The sequence below is a fragment of the Neofelis nebulosa genome, assembly GCF_028018385.1.
Source record: "Neofelis nebulosa isolate mNeoNeb1 chromosome Y unlocalized genomic scaffold, mNeoNeb1.pri SUPER_Y_unloc_3, whole genome shotgun sequence".
Lineage (NCBI taxonomy): Eukaryota > Metazoa > Chordata > Mammalia > Carnivora > Felidae > Neofelis > Neofelis nebulosa.
Genome location: NW_026691919.1, coordinates 269,689 through 292,232, shown reverse-complemented (window position 1 = coordinate 292,232; position 22,544 = coordinate 269,689). Strand labels below are relative to the sequence as shown.

General features: G+C 34.2%; 1 protein-coding gene across 1 annotated transcript; it reads right to left on the bottom strand.

Moving 5' to 3' along the window:
- Positions 1-52: 52 nt before the first annotated feature.
- On the bottom strand, positions 53-21,106 carry LOC131503604 (cullin-4B-like). Its single transcript, XM_058715069.1, has 9 exons — positions 20,902-21,106; positions 19,288-19,509; positions 15,055-15,170; positions 11,233-11,336; positions 10,904-10,973; positions 7,460-7,533; positions 6,655-6,817; positions 6,465-6,554; positions 53-175 (listed from the first exon to the last, which is right to left on the bottom strand). Exons 2-9 carry the CDS (start codon positions 19,493-19,495, stop codon positions 53-55), a joined length of 948 nt encoding a protein of 315 aa, XP_058571052.1. The 5' UTR covers positions 19,496-19,509; positions 20,902-21,106.
- Positions 21,107-22,544: the final 1,438 nt, after the last annotated feature.

The following is a 22,544-nucleotide window of genomic DNA, read 5'->3' as shown; positions in this document are numbered from 1 at the left end:
CAAGAAACACTCCAGCCACATCCAGCTGCCCCGTCTCTAGGCAGCCTGCCCGCTAAGGATAACGTAGTACCAAGGAGGTTGCAAAAGGCATATGCAAGCACTTCCCACAGTGTGCAGGGATAAAGATGCTTCCAAGACGCAGCAAGCAGCCCACTGGAGTGGCAGCTGGCTGTTCCTGCAGTTCAGGTAGTTAATACACCAAATAACTCAATAAGGCATTTTCAGAGACGCTTGCCATATCTTCTGCACTGTAACTACATTTATATTGAAAATAGTTAAGTTAAAATGCAAGCATCAAAATATTTAGAGTGCACTGTTTAGCTCATACAGGATTCCTATTCCTAAAAGGTTCCGCAGGTGGATGGTACTGATGGCTCCAAATATTGTGAATGAAATCACTGCCACTGAAATGTATGCTTAAAAATAGTTAAAACGGTGAAGTTTAAGTTATGTATATTTATCACAAGAGGAAATTTACAATCAGAAGTAACGGTATTTCACTGTTGGCTTATAAATGTATACTTCCTCTACCTCTCAGACATAATTTTAGATTAATAAAACACGGCTGCATCTTGTAGACTTTCTGGTTTGGAAAACAATTTTCTTCAGAATGTTGAAAGACTGTGCTCATTTCAGCAGCATATATCCTAGAATCTTGAAAGACTTTTATCTTTTAATTTTTGCCATTATTATGACCTCTGTGTAGATGAACTCACGGGATGGGTTTTGTTTTGTTTTGTTTTCTCTGGATCCAACCATTTCTCTGAACCTTCACTTTGCAGTAAATTGTACTCTAAATATCTTCAGTCAGTATTTAGTGAATACTGAAGGTAGGGGAAGATATGGGACTTCATTTTAGCTAGAAAAAGTTACTAAAATGCATTTATTTAATATAAATGTGAGGATCTACATAAGACTGCACATAATTACAAATGCTTCAACTGAAACCCTGAGATACAATGGACCCTTAACATTTCTAAGGAGAAATTTAATTTTAAATAAGGAAATCCTATAACTAAGCCAAGGTTCGTAAGAATATTTGTATTAAGATGATCCAGAAATCACCCCTAGTTCATAACTTCTCGGGGATACCTAATGTTCTAATGGGTGATTTGTCTTCTGAAATGTCTGCCTAACATCCATGTTAGAATCCGTCTTTGTTCCCTGACCATCAGCTTAATTATTGCGAGGACTGCAAGCCCAGAAGAGATGTAGGTATGAAAGGATACAGATAATGTACACGATGGTTAACCCATAAATAGGCATCCATGAAGTTTACTACTATTTGGAACCCTAATAAAAATTTTTCTTTCCACTAATAAGCAAGAGTTCACAAATTTTTTCCAATCCAATATATGTCCATCTGTCCATTCAGCAGTGAAAAAACTAAAACATTTCCTCATTCTTACGGAGAATCCTCTCCTTAATTCTGGTGCTTCACAAACTATGTGGAAAGCCTTGTAGATATGCACATTTTTCTGTTACCACAGAAACAATAATCTATTTAGTAAGTCAAACAAACAAACAAACAAACAAACAAAACCCACTGGTTTTCAAGGACAAACACCTGTTATACCTGTAGAAACCCATCCCAAAGATGTTTCCTAGAAGAGTGAAAATGTCCGTAAGTCATATGGGGGGCTTCCAGTATCACTCTATTCTAAGACCAAGATTAGAAACACAATTATTTTAATTTTATCTAATTCCATTCTATTACTGTGCAGTAAAGGATATCTCTTGCTTAAAGAAAAGTCTGGCCTTTATACAGCTTCTGGAAGGTAATCAGTAAACTCTCTGAATACCACGCAGGATAACATTTTATTTACTGGGGGGCAATGGGCCATGCTACACAGTTCATGGTAAAATGTGACTCATGGTGGGGGGGTTTGGGCCAGGAAATACCAGCCTGATCTCTGAAGGGACTGGACACTAAGATCAGTCATGCTGAAAGTCATCCATGTGATGTGAGTTTCCCTACTTGGCAACACTAAATGCATGCTGTCAATCACAATTTCTGGGAGAGCTAAGCTCTGTCCGTACAACCCTAGTGGGAGAAGACCACTGAAAGTTCATGCCTGGAGTTTGTTCTATGATCCTCTTCTCTTTGATGATTTCAACTTACATTTTTCATCATTATCTTTTCTGAAAACTTGGGAGTACTTTTTAGCAAATTGCTGAACTTGAGGGTGATCCTGGACACCTCACCCAGCTGCATTCATATTCCAAAAAAAAAATAATATGATAGAAAAATTTTAAATTATGAGTTCTTCTGACTCTATTTCATTTTAATTTCAAAGATCTGAAATACCTTTCTGATGATATGAATTTCCTTCTAATAGAAAAATTCACAGTACTGGTGCTCTCCCCACTCTATATTTCTGTTGTGAAATAAATAGTTAGGGGTGCCTGGTTGGGTCAGTCAGCTGGGCATCCAACTCTGGGTTTCAGTGGCTCAGGTCATGATCCCAGGGTCATGAGACTGAGCCGGTGTCAGGTTCAACAATAAGTGTACAGCCTTCTTAGGATTCTCTCTCTCTCCCTTTGGCCCTCTCATCAGGGTCACTCTCTCTTCAAGTGAAATGAAATGAGATTAAATGACATGGAATGAAATGAGATGGAAAGAGATGAAATAAGATAAATTAAAATATAGTTAAATTTTATGTATTTAATTTTTTTTTAATTTTTTTTTCAACGTTTTTTATTTATTTTTGGGACAGAGAGAGACAGAGCATGAACGGGGGAGGGGCAGAGAGAGAGAGAGACACAGAATCTGAAACAGGCTCCAGGCTCCGAGCCATCAGCCCAGAGCCTGACGCGGGGCTCGAACTCACGGACCGCGAGATCGTGACCTGGCTGAAGTCGGACGCTTAACCGACTGCGCCACCCAGGCGCCCCTTTATGTATTTAATTTATTTACAAGGCACTTCACGTGATAAGGAAAAATAATAACCAAATGTATACTGTGGACAGGAATAAAACTTAAAATTATAGAATACTCTGGATTAACATACGAAAAAGTCCTTTCCCAAGAATAAAATTACCTGAATTAATATGACATTCTCCCTTCTTCAACCATAAAATCAAGGCTCCAGTTACTACAATATTCTCCTACATGCTCTTTGTGCTCAGGAAGTTTTTAATCATATCTAGAATATAATCCAATTTTTCAAAAGGCCAATGTGATCAACTACACTTACTCTCTCCAGTTTCAACTAACATTCACGATTCCCTGAAGCCTTGTTAAGTATACTTCAGCAACACCAGGATTCCATTTATGATCATGCCTAAATCTTTTCCTTGTGGGAGGTCACTAGACACAGACTCTCCTTTCAATAATGTACTTCTTTTCAACGTCAGGTTTTAGTTTACATGCACTCATTTAATAAGGTTTTCTAAAAAAGTATGTCCTGTATTGAATCCATTTATTTTGCATCAAGAAGCAAAAGCTCATCACAATTTGTTGAACAAATGTTGCCCTTACGTGAAGAAAAGGGAAAATACCAGAAGCAAAACATGTGCTCAAGAGCCCTAACCTACAATCTAAAATTTTAAAACACCAGAAAAAAAGGTAACAATACAGACTATTTTTAAAACATCAGCCAAAAATAAAGCTTGAGCACATTACTATCTCAAGGTATATGTGTAACTCTCATTTAGTATTCTTATAAAAAAACCCTGAATATACTACATGACACAAACTGCTTTGGCAAATGAGAGAATGAGAAAAAAATTGTATCTGGTTTTATCAATCATTTTAAAGGAAGACTTACACACAGAACGCATTAATAATTACAATTATTTAAAAATGTAAAAAAATAAAATTATTTTCTTTAATAATGCCTTCTCAAAACATACATATTCTCATTTACCTTTCTGAAGAACTGCTGATAAGTGTTCACCTAGAAGCTGCTTTTCTAGCAGAGTGATCAGTTGTTTCCTGTTTAAAAAAAAAACGAATTTAGAATCACTGCAAGATTCTCCTAATGGAGAGTTAAAATGGTTTTCCAAAACCCTGCTGCATATATTATTGTCATCTGTCCTGATTTCTGTTTTACATTGTTATGCATGTATGAGTGCCATAAGATTTGTAGTTTGGTCTTCAGGAGACTGAATTTCATTGCATGAACTTCTGATTTCAGAGTTATAAATATCATTACATAACTACAGGAAATTATGTGATAATAATAAACATCTAGTTTATATAAAAATTACTATTTTATCTCTAATTAAACAAGACCAACAACAAATTTTCTGAAGTTTCCCACTCATCCAAAAAACTAAAAAATAAACTTATGAAGAAAGTTTTATTTGTCAGGCTTTCCCATCTTTTTGATACAAATGAAGAAAGGAGAAAGGCAGGAACTAAGCAAAAAAGGTGAAGAACTATATTATTTAATCCTATCATATGACAATTTAAAAGATTTTTAACATTTATTTTTGAGATACAGTGAGAGAGAGAAAGCATGCACACGATCAGGGTAGGGGCAGAGAAAGAGGGAGACACAGAATCCAAAGCAGGCTCCATGCTCTGAGTTATCAGCACAGACATGACCTGAGGCGAGGTGAAGTCAGACGCTTAACTGACTAAGCCACCCAGGTGTCCCGGATAATTTCTGATCTAAGGAAAGCAAAATCAAAGTGTATATAAATATGGTATATAGAAATTACATATACAAATACAAAATATGTAATTCTTACTGTGTGTTAAGGCATAGGTAGGTTCTAACTCTGTCTACTTCTCCTTCTAGGAGCTTCTTGATGTGGTAAAGACACCCAGGAATCTGAAAATAAAATTTTTACCTTCCTATTTTAAGAATCATGGGACTTAAAGAACGAAAGTTACAAAGTTTTTGTAGCAAGCAAACAAAAACATTCGTCTTTTAAATCAACTTAGTGTCATAACCTTGAAAGACACAGCTATCATATCCTTGAAAGGCACAGCTATATGGTCAGTTTGTTTCTATCAAGTCAGAATGTCAAGAATTATTAAACTGGTTACAGCTTGTAACTGGAATCCATGCTTTTGAAATTTTTTTGTATTATTTTATTTTATTTATTTTTTTAATATATGATATTTATTGTCAAATTGGTGTCCATACAACACCCAGTGCCCATTCCAAAAGGTGCCCTCCTCAATACCCATCACCCACCCTCCCCTCCCTCCCACCCCCCATCAACCCTCAGTTTGTTCTCAGTTTTTAACAGTCTCTTATGCTTTGGCTCTCTCCCACTCTATCCTCTTTTTTTTTTTTTTATTCCTTCCCCTCCCCCATGGGTTTCTGTTAAGTTTCTCAGGATCCACATAAGAGGGAAACCATATGGTATCTGTCTTTCTCTGTGTAGCTTATTTCACTTAGCCTCACACTCTCCAGTTCCATCCACGTTGCTACAAAAGGCCCTATTTCATTCTTTCTCATTGCCAAGTAGTATTCCATTGTGTATATAAACCACAATCGGGAAATGAAAATTTAATATAACCAAACAAAAATATAAAATACATGAAGCAAAGGGCTGTTATAAATGAAGAGAAACACTGAAAATTCAACAAAAGCTGATGACTTGACTACACACAGATCTATGATGTACAGTACATACAGAACGTACATGGTATATAAAAGAACATATATTATATCCAAAATAATGGATAGAGTACTCAGACAGAAACCAGCAAGTTAACATAATACTTTAACAACACTAAACACGAAAAAGTATTTATAGAACACTCCACTCAACAACAGAATACACTTCTGCTCAAAGTACACACAGAATATTCTGCAAGACAGACCTCATCAAGTCACAAAACAAGCAAATAAATTTTAAATGAATGAAATTATAAAAACTGTGCTCATTCATCAAAATGGAGTGAAACATAGGAAAATAAGAAAATTTGAGAAAGTCACAAATATGTGGAAATTAGACAACACATTTCTCAATAATCAAGGTGTCAATGAAGAAATCAAAGAGAAACTACAAAGTACCTTATAATAGGTGAAAACGAGGCTAGAACATACCTAAATTTAATATGGCAGCTAACACATTACTTAGAAGAAAATTTATGGTTATAAATAATTACATCAGAAAAACAAAGACCTCAAAACAAAATAAGCTTTAAAAAAAAAACCTACTTTCTACCTAAAGACACTGGAAAAAGATCAAAGTAAACCGAAAGCAAATGAAGAAACAATATTTAGCATAGAATTTAATGAGAGAGAAATGAAAAAAAAAACAATAGAAAAAAATTAACCATACCAAGAGTTGCTTCTTTGAAAAGATCAACAAAGTAGACAAATCTTTAGCATAACTGACCAAAAAAAAAAAAAAAAAGAAACAAAGAAAAAAAATTGTCAAGAAGAAAGGTTTGTCAAAATTTATAGGAATTATAAAGAAACATGGTTCTTTACATTTTAATAATCTTTTCTATGGATATTGAAAGAATTTATAATTATCATCTTGATCTCAAATACCTCTTTTTTTTGTGCTAGCTTCCTTCCCTCTGCTGCATAGAACCTGCTTGTTTCTTCTAAGAATTTACTCTCAAAAGATTCTTGGTAAATCTAATAATGGAATATATAAAAGAAACTTAGTTAAAAGTTATCTGTAAGATATCACATTAGAAATCAGTTTCAATTTAATGAAAGTTACGAAATTACTTACCCGCAAATCAGAAAGCATAGTTACAAGCCTTTGAATCAGACATCGATCAACCATTTCGCCATTTCTTTCTTTCGCAATCAACACAAGAATTCCATCTATGGTCCTGCTACGAACATTCTGATCACAAATTATATATGATTTAAATAATTCAAGGCCCATATCCCTAAAACAAACAAAAAAATCTGCCTAAATTTTGGCTTATATTTTCCCCATCAGTTACACTTCTGTGTATATAATGCATTTCCTAGTCAAAACAAAATATAACTTGATGTTAAATTCACTGTATCTACAGTTGGATAAATATTTCTATTTTGTTTCTTGATGGTCTGAAATCAATAAATAAGATTCAGTGTAAATAAGGCACAGTGGATGACATGTATAATTCAGTAATTTCTTAAAAATTAAGCAAAATTTAGGACGCTAAAGCTTCTAAACTGGCCTTAGATTTTTAGCCTTCATAATAAGCACAATGGTATGAATAATATCGACATTAATATCAACTTAGTGACCTTCTAGTTTTTTATAACGAAGTATTTCAAATGGGATTCAGTGTCCTAGATTAGATTCTAGAACTAGTATGTTTCCTAATTAAGACAGGTTTTTAAATTGAGGTAAATTATAAATTAACACTTAAAACTGTGTTACCATGTACTCAAATATCATTTTAAAAAAGTCAAAGTTTTATGATACAAAGAAATACACATTTTGAAAATGATTTTTCTCTTATTGTGTTTTCTCTCAGAAGATAAAGGAGGTGATTATAAATCACACGTAACAGTGTTTTAAGTAATTATTTGTATCTTACCAAATTGAAGACAACATCAAAATTTGAAACGCATAAGTTCTATCTAGGAACAGAAAAATGTTCCTAATCATGCTCTGTTAGAAATAAAAAAATAAAGGTAAAACACTACGTCTCAAAGATTTTTTTGTTAAATTATCATCCCATCAAATAAAAACTTAACTCTTAAGAAAAGCACATAATTTATAACATTCTTATCAATCAAACATGGGCAATAATGTATTTATTTCTCTTGTAAAGATAACCTTTCAAATTTTTCACTCTTTTCTACGCTGCTAGTTCTTAAATAATAAAGATTAATAGAAATATATAAAGAAAATTTATTAATGGGTTATTTTATGTAAAAACTGCCGATATATGAATATTAGTGGTAAGTATAGTTTGCTCAACAAATCTTTGAAAAACACCTACATATATATTTTCAGCAGACTGAAATTATAAGACAGAGCTGTACCGCAAAAGAGGAGGAAATATGAAAAATTAACAGCAATACTTAAGAAGACCAAGGCCGTGTACAAATATAACATTTCTCCGCTTTTATTTAAAAACACACACAGCAGGGGGCGCCTGGGTGGCGCAGTCAGTTAAGCGTCCGACTTCAGCCAGGTCACGATCTCGCGGTCCGTGAGTTCGAGCCCCGCGTCAGGCTCTGGGCTGATGGCTCGGAGCCTGGAGCCTGTTTCCGATTCTGTGTCTCCCTCTGTCTCTGCCCCTCCCCCGTTCATGCTCTGTCTCTCTCTGTCCCAAAAATAAATAAAAAACGTTGAAAAAAAAATTTAAAAATTAAAAAAAATTAAAAAAAAATAAAAAAAATAATAAAAAATAAAAACACACACAGCAGGAAGAGAATTCTTTATAATGAATATACTGGTTATGTACAAATGTCTTTATTATGAATATACTGGCTATGTAAAAATTAACTGTGATGTGAGCATATATAAGAAGAGTAGTTCTCACACATTATTGTCTCAAGTCCCCTTCATATTTTTAATTTTTTTTTTTTTTCAGCGTTTTTTTTTATTTTTGGGACAGAGAGAGACAGAGCATGAACGGGGGAGGGGCAGAGAGAGAGGGAGACACAGAATCGGAAACAGGCTCCAGGCTCCGAGCCATCAGCCCAGAGCCTGACGCGGGGCTCGAACTCACGGACCGCGAGATCGTGACCTGGCTGAAGTCGGACGCTTAACCGACTGCGCCACCCAGGCGCCCCTCCCCTTCATATTTTTAAAAAGTACTGATGAAACCAAAGAATTATCACCAGTGTAAGTATCTGCTAATACTTACCGTACTAAAAAATTAAACTGACAAAACTTTAGGTATTAAATTCAAGTTATACTAATATAGTAATGAAAATGTAATTAATCTGTAAAGAAATAAGGTTTTAATCATTTAAATTTTAAAATAAATTACCAAAGGGCATGAACTTTCACTTGTAATATGAATAAATTTTGGAGAGCTAATGTAAAGCATGGTGATGAAGTTAATCACCATATGTGCTGGGAAGATACTTGGCAGTTGCTAATAGCAAAGATACTTAACTGTTATCACCACAAAAAGTTAATGGTAATGATGAAAAGTGGTAATTGAGGTATTAGCTAATCCTACCATAGTAATCATTTTGCAGTATACAAACGTTACCAAATCATCACATTGTCCATCTTAAACTTGCACAATGTGATGACCCTATTAAAGCAAAAAACTTGGTAAAGAATTCATAATCTACAAAAGGAAATAGAGCATTAATGCTTTAAACACACCTTTTAAGTGCTATATTACAAACATGCTTTTAAGTGCTATAATACAAAGAGATGGGAGAAAGCAAATGAGAAGCAAAAGAAAACTAGGGTGGAATAAAAACCAGAGTGGAATAGCCTAGAAAGCATGAAAGAAATGATAACCTTTGAACTACATCTTAAAAGAATAAGAATTTTCCAGGAAATATTTTTCAGAATGATTTTTACATATTGCATGGAATAATCAACATGCATGGCATATTATTTCACACACACTTAATTTTGTGGCAAGTTCACCATCATTATAAATGATGTAATCAACTGTGTAGGATTTAAAATATGCTTGTACAATTTAACATCAGCAACAACTGTAGCCATAAATACACTGTTTTTAGAAAATGTCTACTTTTTTTGCTTCTAACTTAAAACATTTATGGCACCTCTTTTGCTGGTTCCTCTTTTAACACTACAGAGGACATCTGGAAATGTTGTGGGAAGGGGTTATTATGCTGCTGAGAGAATTTTGCCATGTTAACACTTTTGGGGAGGTTAAAAGAAATGGGTATTTGTATGGATTACAGCCCTCATTTTTAACCAAGACCCACAATTACTTTTTTAAACAAAGAAAACTAGAAAGATGGGATGTGGGAGCCATCAATGACTTAGGACACATCTTATTGTCCTAATGAGTGAGAATAACAACTCCAAATACAAAGAACTAGATCGGCCAATATGCTTGGCAATTCATTAAAACCAATTAGATAAATACTTTCATGTCATAATTCATGTGGGGACCTCCTTTTATATTTTAAAAATATAAACTCTTCAGTGTCACTATTTTATTGAACTGTTTAGTCTATTCTAGTTTTTATTCTTTACATATGAAACTGAGAGAAATGTTTTCCATTAGTGAAGATTTAAACTCACAGCAGTTTTCTTTTTATACCGTAAATAAACTTTTAAATCTAATAATAGTATCAACATATCATATTACCTTATGCTTTATTCTGCCAAATAGAAAAGCAAACACAATTTACATATTTTCATTTTCAAAATATAGACATATTTTGGGGCGCCTGGGTGGCGCAGTCGGTTAAGCGTCCGACTTCAGCCAGGTCACGATCTCACGGTCCGTGAGTTCGAGCCCCGCGTCAGGCTCTGGGCTGATGGCTCGGAGCCTGGAGCCTGTTTCCGATTCTGTGTCTCCCTCTGTCTCTGCCCCTCCCCCGTTCATGCTCTGTCTCTCTCTGTCCCAAAAATAAAAAAAAAAAAATAAATAAAAAATATAGACATATTTTGTGTTGAAGTATTTACAAGTTTATCTATCTTATTTAGTATAGCTTTGTTATAGCTCTACTATACATTCCTCCGTATATTCAAAACTCAGATGATAAATTACTAATTTCACACACTATTTAGTAAGACTAAATCTGACATATATTTCGTGCCTCTTATTTAAGCTCCTATTAACGTTAAACTCAATTACATCTAAAGTATAATTATCTGTTTGGAAAAAAACACCTAATTGTCAGCGAATAAATAAATTAAAATTAAAACGTTAAAGAACTGAAAATTTTGGTCTACCATAAAAGTACTTCCAGAAGCTTTTAAATAAAGTATGGGCTAACTACAGTTTGAAGTTTTTCATTTACAGAACCATTTAACATATTCCATGATAATTCTCTGAACTAAAAATATAATTTCTATACTCTACCATTTGTCTGCTATGATTTTGCCAGCATATATCCATTTTCTTTAGAAAAGGGCCATTATCCACAGAATCCATGAGGTAATGTTAAGAAAAACTTTATATTCTAACATTAACACACATTCTGCAAACGGAAGATATGACTTCTAAAAGACAGTATTTAAAACTGCTTAATGATAACCTTAGGTCCAAGGATGTCTGTCTTAAACAGAACACAAAGAGAACAAAAATAACATTAATCCCATATACCAAGTCAATTATTCCACTCGATAGATACTGACATGGAAAATTTGACAAAAGACAGGAAACAACTCAAAGAGGAAAAAAAAGGATACTCTCTGAATTGATGAATTTGTGCTTTGAGGTGCTGTTCACAAAGCTGCTTCAACTGTTTATACAAGTTTGCAGATAAATTGTAGGAGCAAAGGTTTTCAACACTCTGAAAAAATGAAATTTTTGTGCTTAAGTTGAAAAAATGCAAAACAAAGTTACTTTGTCTACAACTGTTGATTATATACGGACCACTGATTGTGAACTTATTTTATATGAATTAATAAGTGAATAGGAATGTCATGAATATATTCATGACTATTAAATGATGAAAAGCTATTTCAAAATTTGCAGTATCTGAACCCTAAGAAAATGAATTTAAAGTCTTCCATCTCAATCAGTACGTACAAACCCATTCTTTATGAGTAATTCTAAGCACCAAGACATTCATAGTAATCAGCTTTCTTTAATTTAAAAATAATTCTCTGAAATTAGCTGTTCAAACCATACGTTAAACCACGTCTTAATTTTCAGAATTTTTAAAAGATTACAATCTTTCTTTAAAATTTTAAAATTAGAAAATACATTTTAAAAATGTGTACAATACAATGAAACACAATTTTATTAAGTGTGACTTACAATTCCTATAACAAACAATAAAACAAACCATTTGTTTATATTAAAATACACCCTACTGAGCACTGCAGTGAAGTCACCAAAAATAGTGCAAAGCTCTCACTCCTCATTAAACAAAGAATTCATCTGGCAAGAATGTTCGGAATCAACATTATAAGAGTTCTAGAGTCTAACCGAAACTTTATGACCAAAGGCACATTTAATAAAGAAAAAGTATGCTACATCTCAGTAATAGAGCCTTTCGGAGGCTTAATTGTCAGAGCTACATAAGTATGCCTCGGTTCTTTTTAAACTAAGAAAAAACACGTACAGGAGCAGGCTAAATTACATTTAACTAAAACAACTTGGACAATGGAACATCATAAAAGCCATATAAGAAAACCTCACAGCCAGTACCATCCTCAGTGGGGAAAAACATAGCTTTCCCCCTGAGATCAGGAACATGACAGGGATGTCCACTCTCACCACTGTTGTTTAACATTGTGCTGAAAGTGCTAGCATCAGCAATCAGACAACAAAATGAAACGAAAGGCATAAAAATTGTCAAAGAGGAAGTCAAACTCACTTTTCACAGATGGCATAATACTCTAACAGGGAAAACCTGGAAGTCTCCACCAAAAAGTTGCTTGAACTGATACATTAATCCAGCAAAGTCGCAGGACACAAAATCAATGTACAGAAATCAGTTGCATTTCTATACACCAATCGTGAAGCAAAAGAAAGAGAAATCAAGAAATCAATCCTATGTACAATTGCACCAAGAATCATAAAATACCCAGGAATAAACCTAACCAAAGATGTAAAAGATGTGTATGCTGAAAACTACAGAAGACTTGTGAAGGAAAGCGAAGAAGACACAAAGAAGTGGAAAAACTTTTCACGCTTATGGACTGGAAGAATAAATACTGTCAAAATGTCAACACTACCCTAATCAATCTACACGTTTAATGTAATCTCATCCAAAATCGCACTGGCATTCTTCTCAAAGCTAGGACAGCCAATCCCAACATGTGTATGGAACCACAAAAGACCCCAAACAGCCAGAGTAATGTTGAAAAAGAAAACCAAAGCAGGAGGCATCACAATCCTAGACTTCAGCATTTACTACATCAAGACAGTATGGTACTGGCACAAAAACACACACACACAGACCACTGGAATAGAACAGAGAACCCAGAATTGGACCCAGATGTATAGCCAACTAACTTATGACAAAACACGAAAGGGTATCCATTGGAAAAAAGACAGTCTCTTTAGCAAATGGTGGTGGAAGAACTGGCCAGCAACATGCAGAAGAATGAAACTGGACCACTTTCTTACACCATACATTAAAAACAACAACAACAACAACAACAACTACTCAGAATGGATGAAAAACCTAACTGTGAGACAGAAAACCATCAAAATCCTAGAGGAGAAAACAGGCAACAACCTCGTTGACCTCAGATGCTCCACAGGTCTCCAAAGCCAAGGGAGGAACAACAAGCCAAGAGGAGCAACACTCTCCAGTTGCATCCACGTTGCTACAAAAGGCCATATTTCATTCTTTCTCATTGCCACGTAGTATTGCATTGTGTATATAAACCACAATTTCTTTATCCGGTCATCAATTGATGGACATTTAGGCTCTTTCCATAATTTGGCTATTGTTGAAAGTGCTGCTATAAACATTGGGGTACAAGTGCCCCTATGTCTCAGGACTCCTGTATCTCTTGGCAAGGGAATTAAAAGCAAAATTGAACTATCGAGACCTCATCAAGATAAAAAGTTTCTGCACTGCAAAGGAAACAACAAAACTAAAAGGCAACCAACAGAAAGGGAAAAGATATTTGCAAACGACATACTGGATAAAGGGTTAGTAACCAAAACCTATAAAGAACTTAGCAAACTCAACATGTGAAAAATAAGTAATCTGGAGAATTGAGTAGAATGAATGAATAGACACTTTTCCAAAGAAGACATCCAGATGGCCAACAGACACATGAAGAGATGCTCAACATCACTCATCATCAGCTAGATACAAATCAAAACCACAGTGAGATACCACCTCATACGAGTCACAGAGGCTAAAATCAGCAACTCAGGAAACTACAGATGCTGGCGAGGATGTGGAGAAACAAGAACCCTCTTGCACTGTTGGTGGGAATGCAAACCGGTGCAGCTGCTCTGGAAAACAATGTGGTGGTTTCTCAAAGAATTAAAAATACAACTACACTATGACCCACCAATAGCATGATTAGGAGTTTATTCAAAGGATACAGGAGTGCTGATTCACAGGGGCCCATGTACCCCAATGTTTGTAGCACCACTTTCAACAATAGCCAAACTATGGAAAGGGCCTAAACGTCCATCAACTGATAAATGGATAATATAATATAATACAAATTGTATATAAAAGATTATATTATATAGTAATATAATAATATAATAATATACAATATAATAATACAATTAGTATTATTAATATATTAATAACATATATAATATGCACAACACACGCACGCGCGCGCACACACGCACACGCACACACGCACACGCACACACACACACACACATATATTTGTTGGCAATGAGAAAGAATGAAATCCTTCCATTTGCAGCAATGTGGATGGGGCTGGAGGGTACTATGCAAAGTGCAGCAAGTCAAACTGGAGGGTATTATGCCAAGTGAAGCAAGTCAGTAAGAGAAAGAGACATATATGTTTTCACTCATGTGTGGATCTTGAGAAAGTAAACAGAAGACCATGGGGTAAGGGTAGGGGAAAAAATAGTTACACACTCTCTTAAATACAGAGAGCAAACCTAGGGTTTATTGGGGCACTAGGGGAGAGGGGGAAATGGGTTATTGGGCACTGAGGAGGGCACTTTTTGGGATGAGCACTGGGTGCTGTACGTAAGCAATGAATCACAGGAACCTACCCCCAAAACCAAGAGCACACTGCATCCACTGTGGGTTAGCCAACTTAATCATAAATTATATTTAAAATTTAAAAATTAATAAAATAAAATAAAATACCCTGAACAATAAGAATATATACATAAAAGTACATAATTATACACACCATAATTGTAACTAAGTAAATCAATCAAACATAAATACAGAAAGTGTACTGCATGATTGTAATCTTGGTGGATCCCATGATTACGATGCATGATGATAAAAATTATCCAAGGAATTATAATTCAATTATTACTATAAACCCTGATTCCATTATGATTAGTGAATACCTGTATCCAAAAGTGACACACACCTGATAGAGTTCTTCCAAGCTGTATTTAACAGAGATACTATTCTGGATAGCCTGTACAGCTTCTTTTAACTTTTGCCATGTTTCTTCAGTGTAGTTTTCCAGTGGCAGGGGTTTATCTAATAAATAAATGAAAGTTTAGAGAATAACTGTTTGGGAGACAATGTCAAAATACTAGAATATGTAACATATCCTCACACACTTACAATATAATGAAGTTACTTTAAACAAAGCTTGTTGAGGCCATTCAGTGGGTTAAGAATAGTCACTTCAGCAAATGGTACTACGACAAGATACCCACATATGAAAGAATGAAGTCAGTGTCATAATCAAAACATAATTCAAAATGGATCAAAGACATAAATCTAAATATGAAATAAGCCACACAGAGAAAGACAGATACCATATGGTTTCACTCTTATGTGGATCCTGAGAAACGTAACAGAAACCCATGGGGGAGGGGAAGGGAAAAAAAAAAAAAAAGAGGTTAGAGTGGGAGAGAGCCAAAGCATAAGAGACTGTTAAAAACTGAGAACAAACTGAGGGTTGATGGGGGGTGGGAGGGAGGGCAGGGTGGGTGATGGGTATTGAGGAGGGCACCTTTTGGGATGAGCACTGGGTGTTGTATGGAAACCAATTTGACATTAAATTTCATATATTAAAAAAAATAAATAAAAAAAAAAAAAGACAAAACAAAAAAATAAAAAATAAAAAAATAAAACAGCTTTACTTGGAGTTCAGTGGGATAAAGATGTGATTGGATCTATCATTTATGAAATAATCACTAAAGGATATGATTAAATGTTTTGCTTCATAAAAAAAAAAATAAATAAATAAATATGAAAGCAAAATCTATAAAACTTTTAGTAGGAAACAAAGGGATAAATCTTCGTGACCTTGGACCTTGCACTAAATTCACACATGACACCAAAACATAAGTGACAGAAGATAATGTATTGGGGTTCATTAAGTTAAAATGTAAAATTTTTGTGGATCAAAGGTAAGGAATAAAGAAAGCAAAACACAACCATCAGGATACAATAAAATATTTTCTAATAACTGGTAACCATGACGCATCCAGAATAAAAAAACTGTTGCAATTCATCCACAAAAAAGAATATCAACCAATTAATAACTAGGCAGCGGATTTGAATAGATACTTTCAAGAACATATACAAACGGCCAAGTAACCCATGAAAGGCTGCCCAACATAGTAATAGATTTATACAAGTCAAAATCATGACATACGACTTTATGCTTAATAGGAAGGATGTAACAAGTTTTTTAGAGGATGTGGAAAAACTAGAACCCTTATACTTCTCTGGTAGGAACATAAAATTGTACGGAGAATGTGGAAAATTTAGCAGTTCTTCCATTAACCATAAAATTACCATATGACCCCACAATTCCCTTCCTAGTGTATATCCAAAAGAATTAAAAACAGGTATTCATACAAAATAGTGTATATAAATGTTCATGGCACTATGTACATCCATATGATAGGATTTTATTTAAGCCATAAAAATGAAGCATTCACACATACCACAACCTGAATGAACTTCAAAAACACTATGCTAACTGAACTCAGCCAGGCACAAAAAAGATTATACAATGAAACATCCAGAAGAGGCAAATCTATAAAGACAGAAATCGGAGAGCTGACTGCCTTGTAGAGAGAGGACAGAAATGACAGGAAAAGGAATGGGGCAGAGAAATCATAATGCTTGTGAACATAGGTTTTCATTTTCTACCTATTAAAATATTTCACAATTAAACTGAGGCGGTAGTTACATAATACCGTCAAGTGCTAAGTGTACAACTGTATACTTTAAAAGTTAACGTCCAATTTATTCTTTGTGAATTTCTCCTCAGTAAAAATATCAGCACAAAATTTGTAAAAGAAAGTCTCAACAAAAAACAAGAAACTTTTATGTTTAAATTACTAAACAAAACTAATCTTGCAAATAAATGATAAGGTTATACTTAAGAAGCTGGCAAAGATAAAGTGAATCTAAAATAAGAAGAAAAATAATACAAAATTAAGCACAAATTAGCTGAGGTAGAAAACAATCAAAACCAAGATGTGGGGCCTTCGGAAGGGAAACTATATAAGCTAATATATAGTATATATAAAATTACATTATATATAATATATATTATATATTAGTTATTAATATCCGTTAATAATTATATATAACTAAATTTACACTATATTTAATATAATATAATTAACATCATTAATACGATTATATTAATCATTATATATAATATATATTAACATATATATTAGGGTTTATATATAAAATACACAAAGTTATGTTATATATAATATATATTATATAATTATAATTACATATATATATATATATATAATTAAGTTTATTTTTCTTTGTACCACATTCACTCTCTCACTCTCAAAAAAATTTACTATTATCCAAGAATGGTAACCATTCCTTCTTCTACGCAGAATTTAATACAAACTTTACCCTGAAATAAATGAGTTATTTTAAAAATCTGAAAAGCATTATTAATTATGTCACGGAAAAAGGAATATGAGTGTTGCTTCAAATCCAGTTTATATAAAAAAGTTAGCAAGAACACCTGAAAGTCAGATATCGGATGATGATGATCTACAGAACTATTTCAATATTCCATCCCACTAAAACAGAATATTTTCTAAGTTTATTTGTAGTGTTTTAATACATGAGACAGAACAGCAAATGTTGGATATCCTTTATGTAGGAGTATTAAATTTGTAGAGGCACCTGGGTGGGCCACTTGGTTACGCTTCCAACTCTTGATTTTGGCCCAGGTCAGGATTTCATGGTTCATGAATTCGAGTCCTGTGTCAGGTTCTGTGCTGAGAGTGGGAAGTCTGCTTGGGATTCTCCCTCTCCCTCTCTTTCTGCCCCTTTTCCCTGCTTGTGCTCTCTGTCTTAAAATAAATAAACTTAAAAAACAGTCAAAATTATTTAAATAACTTTAAGAGATACTTGATATAGCTCTGCCCTGAGTATGAGAACCCAGATCAAATTAGTAATATTGACTAAAACAATGAAAAACATATGCACAGACCAAAGCATTTCAGTTCCTTAAATTCACCCTAATGCTGAAATATACCAAAAAAGATTGGAAAAAGTAAATTTTTCAATCTATGCAACAATGCATGAGTATAACATGAATTCAAATAATTCATGCTATTTGAAATCTTACTTGGCCACTAAAATAAGATTGCTTTTTGAAACTTCAACAATCTAAAGTCAAACTTCTGCATAATAAATCTAGCATGCACTAGGTTCTGGATAAGGCGAAAAGGTAAAAAGCAAACCACCAAGGGGCAAAATGTTACAAACATTTACTTTTGAAAAGTTCTAGAAAATTTGAGGTCTTATTCATAAATTTTGGATTGTTTGATATTTACTTACAAAACTAGTTTTTTGACCAGAAAATAACTGAATTCAAAAGTTTTTAAATAATATTAATTAAAATTTTAAAAAGTTAACTTTTTTCTTGACAACTAAAGATGGCAACAGGGTTGGAATATGCCCTTTAAAACCTGTAACCTAAAAAATGAGAATCTTGACAGGATATCAAAAACATTGGTTTATAAAATGCCAAAATACCATGTGAGGATTCTGTTTTATGAATTCTATATGAAAATATTATATGAAAAATTACGCTAACTCTATAAAAATGGTATGAAAAACCAATGATTATCATGAGTTTTTAATTTTTATATTAATATTTCTTCAAAATGTAAAATCTACTCCTAATAAAGGATCTTACTATGGTTTCACTGTTTATGTCCAAATGCACAATTTTTTACCACCTGTTCTGTAACTTATTAAAAATTTAAATTGTTGCCTTTGGACTCCCCATGTAAGAGCTTTTCTCAGTAATATTATAGATCCACTCACTAAAAAGATGGAAGAGAATGTATTCTACAACGGTGTGGCAACCTAGAGTATTTCAAACAGTAAGGGAGGGCATAAATGTATTTTAGAGAGAAACAAAGTACTGAAGAGTGGAGTAATTTTCCCAAGGTCTCGAGTTATTCCATGGTTAAACTGGGGCCAGGATTCAGGTCTTCAGAGTGTAAAATCAATGTTCCTAATCTTCTAAAAATTAACTACCTCGAAAAATATTAACTGTATCTCTCTGAATTTAAAGTAAGAAAGCAGCAACAGGGTATGAAAAGCTAAAACTGAAATCTTAAAAAAATTATCATTAAGTTACCTTTAAAGTTTTTGATTGCCAACTTCTTGACAGAGCCAGTGCCAAGCATGTTACTGGCAAAACTAGACAGAGTTGTTGGGGCTTTAGTCAAGTCATTGTTGTGATGGTCTGCAGCCACAGAGAAAACCAGCAACTTTCCGTTTTTAAGTTGTTCTTGTTTCTGAGAGGCAGCAGCAGCTGCAGATGATGATGAGTCTTCCTGAGGCATTTTCACATTAAGTCCTATGAAATCCAAGAAAATTCAAGTTTATAATTTTATCTAGTAGAAGACTTAAGAAGTTTTGGTGACAGGAAAAAGAAGCAAAAGGAGATAAACACGAAGAGCATTTAGTAATATTCCTGACCCTTGTTCCTATATTTTACTCATTGTTTTTCTTAACACTACATGGAGGCAGATGCAGGGAGACCATCAGCAGGTAGTCACAACCTCTTGAGAAATAGTCAAAACACTAATGACCAGATGAGGAGATGAAATATTGTGAAAATGAAGAGAATGAAAAAATGAATAATCGTCAAAAGAAAAAGAGGAAAATAACCAAGCACAACTGCTGAAATAAGAAGTGAGTTTCAGTACAGCATAGTGGCAAATGACAAAATGGTTGTAAAAGTGTTTTGGAATATGCAAGGGCAAACATGGGAAGGAAACACAAGAGATTAGAAAACAAGAGGAAACTGGGAAACAGAGGGGAAAAAATGAAAAAGAGAGAGACAGAAAGAGAACACAATGTAAATACAAACTGCAAAAGAAAAAAAAAAAACGTACAAGGCACCTGTATCAGAATATTTCACAACCTCCTGCAACACAGAGCTTACCCGAGGGGGGGAAAAGAAACACAAACACAAACACAAACCACAGAAACAGCTAAGAGAGAAATCAATGAGACAAGAAGTGAAGTACAGAAAGTCAGAAAAGCCAGAATATAATACATTTGTTTACTCTGTACCACTTTACATCACGGTTAGCTATACAGACGTTTGTAATATACAGCAAATAAGAGACAAAGCTCTGCACTCTCATGGAACATTCACTATAAAGGTCCAGAAAATCTAGCAAGTATGATACCCAAGGTGCTAAATGATAAAATAAATAAAAACACACACATGGGTGGAAAGAGTTAAGTTTAATGAAGGATTAAAGGTAAGAAGAAAGTCAAAAAGAGGTATGTAAGAAAATGAAGGGGAAAGCCTGTAAAAGAAAATAAAAAGCAAGGCAAATTAGCTACATAATGAATTAGGCACAAATAAACAGGGATTTTAAAAAATCATGGATATTTTGGATATCCCTCCGAAATCACGGAAAAACATGAGAGAAGTTTAGGGAGAGAGGGGGGCGGAGAGAGAGAGAGACAGAGAGAGAGAGAGAGAGAGAGAGAGAGAGAGAGAGAGAGAGAGAGAGAGAGAGAGAGAGAGAGAGAGAGGGAGAGGGAGAGAGAGAGAGAGACGCAACGGTAGAAATAGGCAACATATATTCACACATAATTCCGGTTACAAAGTCGACGCTACAAGCCTCCTGACTGCTAGAACTAAAACAGCAACACGGCACCCTTACGATCAAGGCATAAGAAACCAGTAATAATTTACACATTTTCTGGTTGTTTGGTGCAAAGTACTTGCCTCTCTGAAACCGGAGAAAGTACTCAGAAACGACGGTTGACGTCACCCACAGCCTCGCCGTCTCGCGATGCGACACCTCAAGATGTCTCCACCGGAAATGACGGAGTCCAAAATTCTGATTATGACGTTCGCTTGCATAGCACAACTACCCTCTGCGCTGCCAGGCAAAAGAGAAAAGGAGCTAGAGCCATGTCCGGAGAAAGATATTGTAGAGAAATACAAGATCAATTAACACTGCGTGGAAAAAAACATTTTTTTTTTTAGGAGATTGCGGTAGATCGCTTAGCCCTCAAATGTATGCCGTTATTTAAATAATCTGAATGTGGAGCATAAATGTATCAATCTTGTATATCCTTTCCTTGGGAGGCCAAGTCGTCAAGCCGTTCCATCCACGGCCTTTAAAGCAATGTATAAAAGCTGTCAGAAGCTGTCAATGACGATGTAGGGAAAAATAACCATTAACCAGCTTTATTAAAGCTATAAAGTTCTTACGGAAGGAATTATTTTTTTCTGATTAGTTTTTTTGTTGTTGTTTTGTGTGTGTGTCTGTGTGTGTGTGTTTTTTTTTTTTTTTTTTTTTTTATGCTGTAAGTCCTGGTACTTTTCTTTAAATTAACCTCTATGTAGAATGCATAAAGTGAACATTATTAATTTTGGTGTAGATGCATAGATGAAAATGAATTTCTCTTCTTAATTCTATTTTGCTGTAAGGCTTAGCTCATATTCTGAGTTATTCCATTCCCCCTTGCACATCTGTGAATGGCTTTTGGTAACTGGTACTTTCACCTTTTATATTGCTACATTGTGTTGCTAAATCCTCCAAATTAATGAAAGTTAATACATTTAAACAAGCCTTAACTAGACATATGTCCACTACGGACATCTACTTATCAAACATATTTCAATTACTGTGAGGTACACCAGACTAATATTATACATTATATTAACTAACTGGAATCTAAATAAATTTGTAAAAAAATATTTTTGACTACCTTTTTTCACCTAACTCATTTGTGTGTGTGTGTGTGTGTATTTTACTAAGCTTAACAATTCTATCAATTATTTAAATGCCTTCAGGCCCACTCTCCTTTGTAGCTGCAGAGGAATTAGTATAATAAACAATAACACAGTGCCAAGTACTACATTAAGTGCTTCCTTGAAGTTAGTTCGTTTAATGTTGTTGCCAATCCTATGAGGTGTAGAAACACTAATTATTTCAGTTCTTCACTAGAACTTGAGAGAAGTGCAAGAAAGTTAAATAGGTTACTTTTGTTTATAGTGTGATGGAAGAACATTTACCTGTTCTTACAATACTGTAGAAAAACCTTGATTTTTTTACATGTAGTGATGAAAAATTATGACAGCAAGGGCAGTACGAAATATGAGATTCATAAGCACTTTTGTGTCTTCTATTACCATGTACATACTCATTCCATAGAATACTACTTACTACAATCAATATTTGCTAAATGAAGTGAATCATTCAGCCTTAAGAAAGACGGATTGAAATACTGATCCCCATGATTCACAAAATGTAAAAAAGGGGCAGATTGTAAAACAACTGATTTTGCTTTAAATCTACTAGAAATGTTTGGCTACTATCTTAAAGCATTAATATTAATGTCCCTTAACAATGACCTGTT

Excerpts from the sequence above, each read along its gene's own strand:
- LOC131503604 (XM_058715069.1), bottom strand. The coding sequence starts at position 19,495 with ATGCCTCAGGAAGACTCATCATCATCTGCAGCTGCTGCTGCCTCTCAG. Across the intron at positions 11,337-15,054 it reads GCTTGGAAGAACTCTATCAG|AGTGTTGAAAACCTTTGCTC; the intron begins GTGTGTGTCACT and ends TCATTTTTTCAG. Across the intron at positions 10,974-11,232 it reads CAAATTCATCAATTCAGAGA|GGATTCTGTGGATAATGGCC; the intron begins GTATCCTTTTTT and ends ACATTACCTCAT.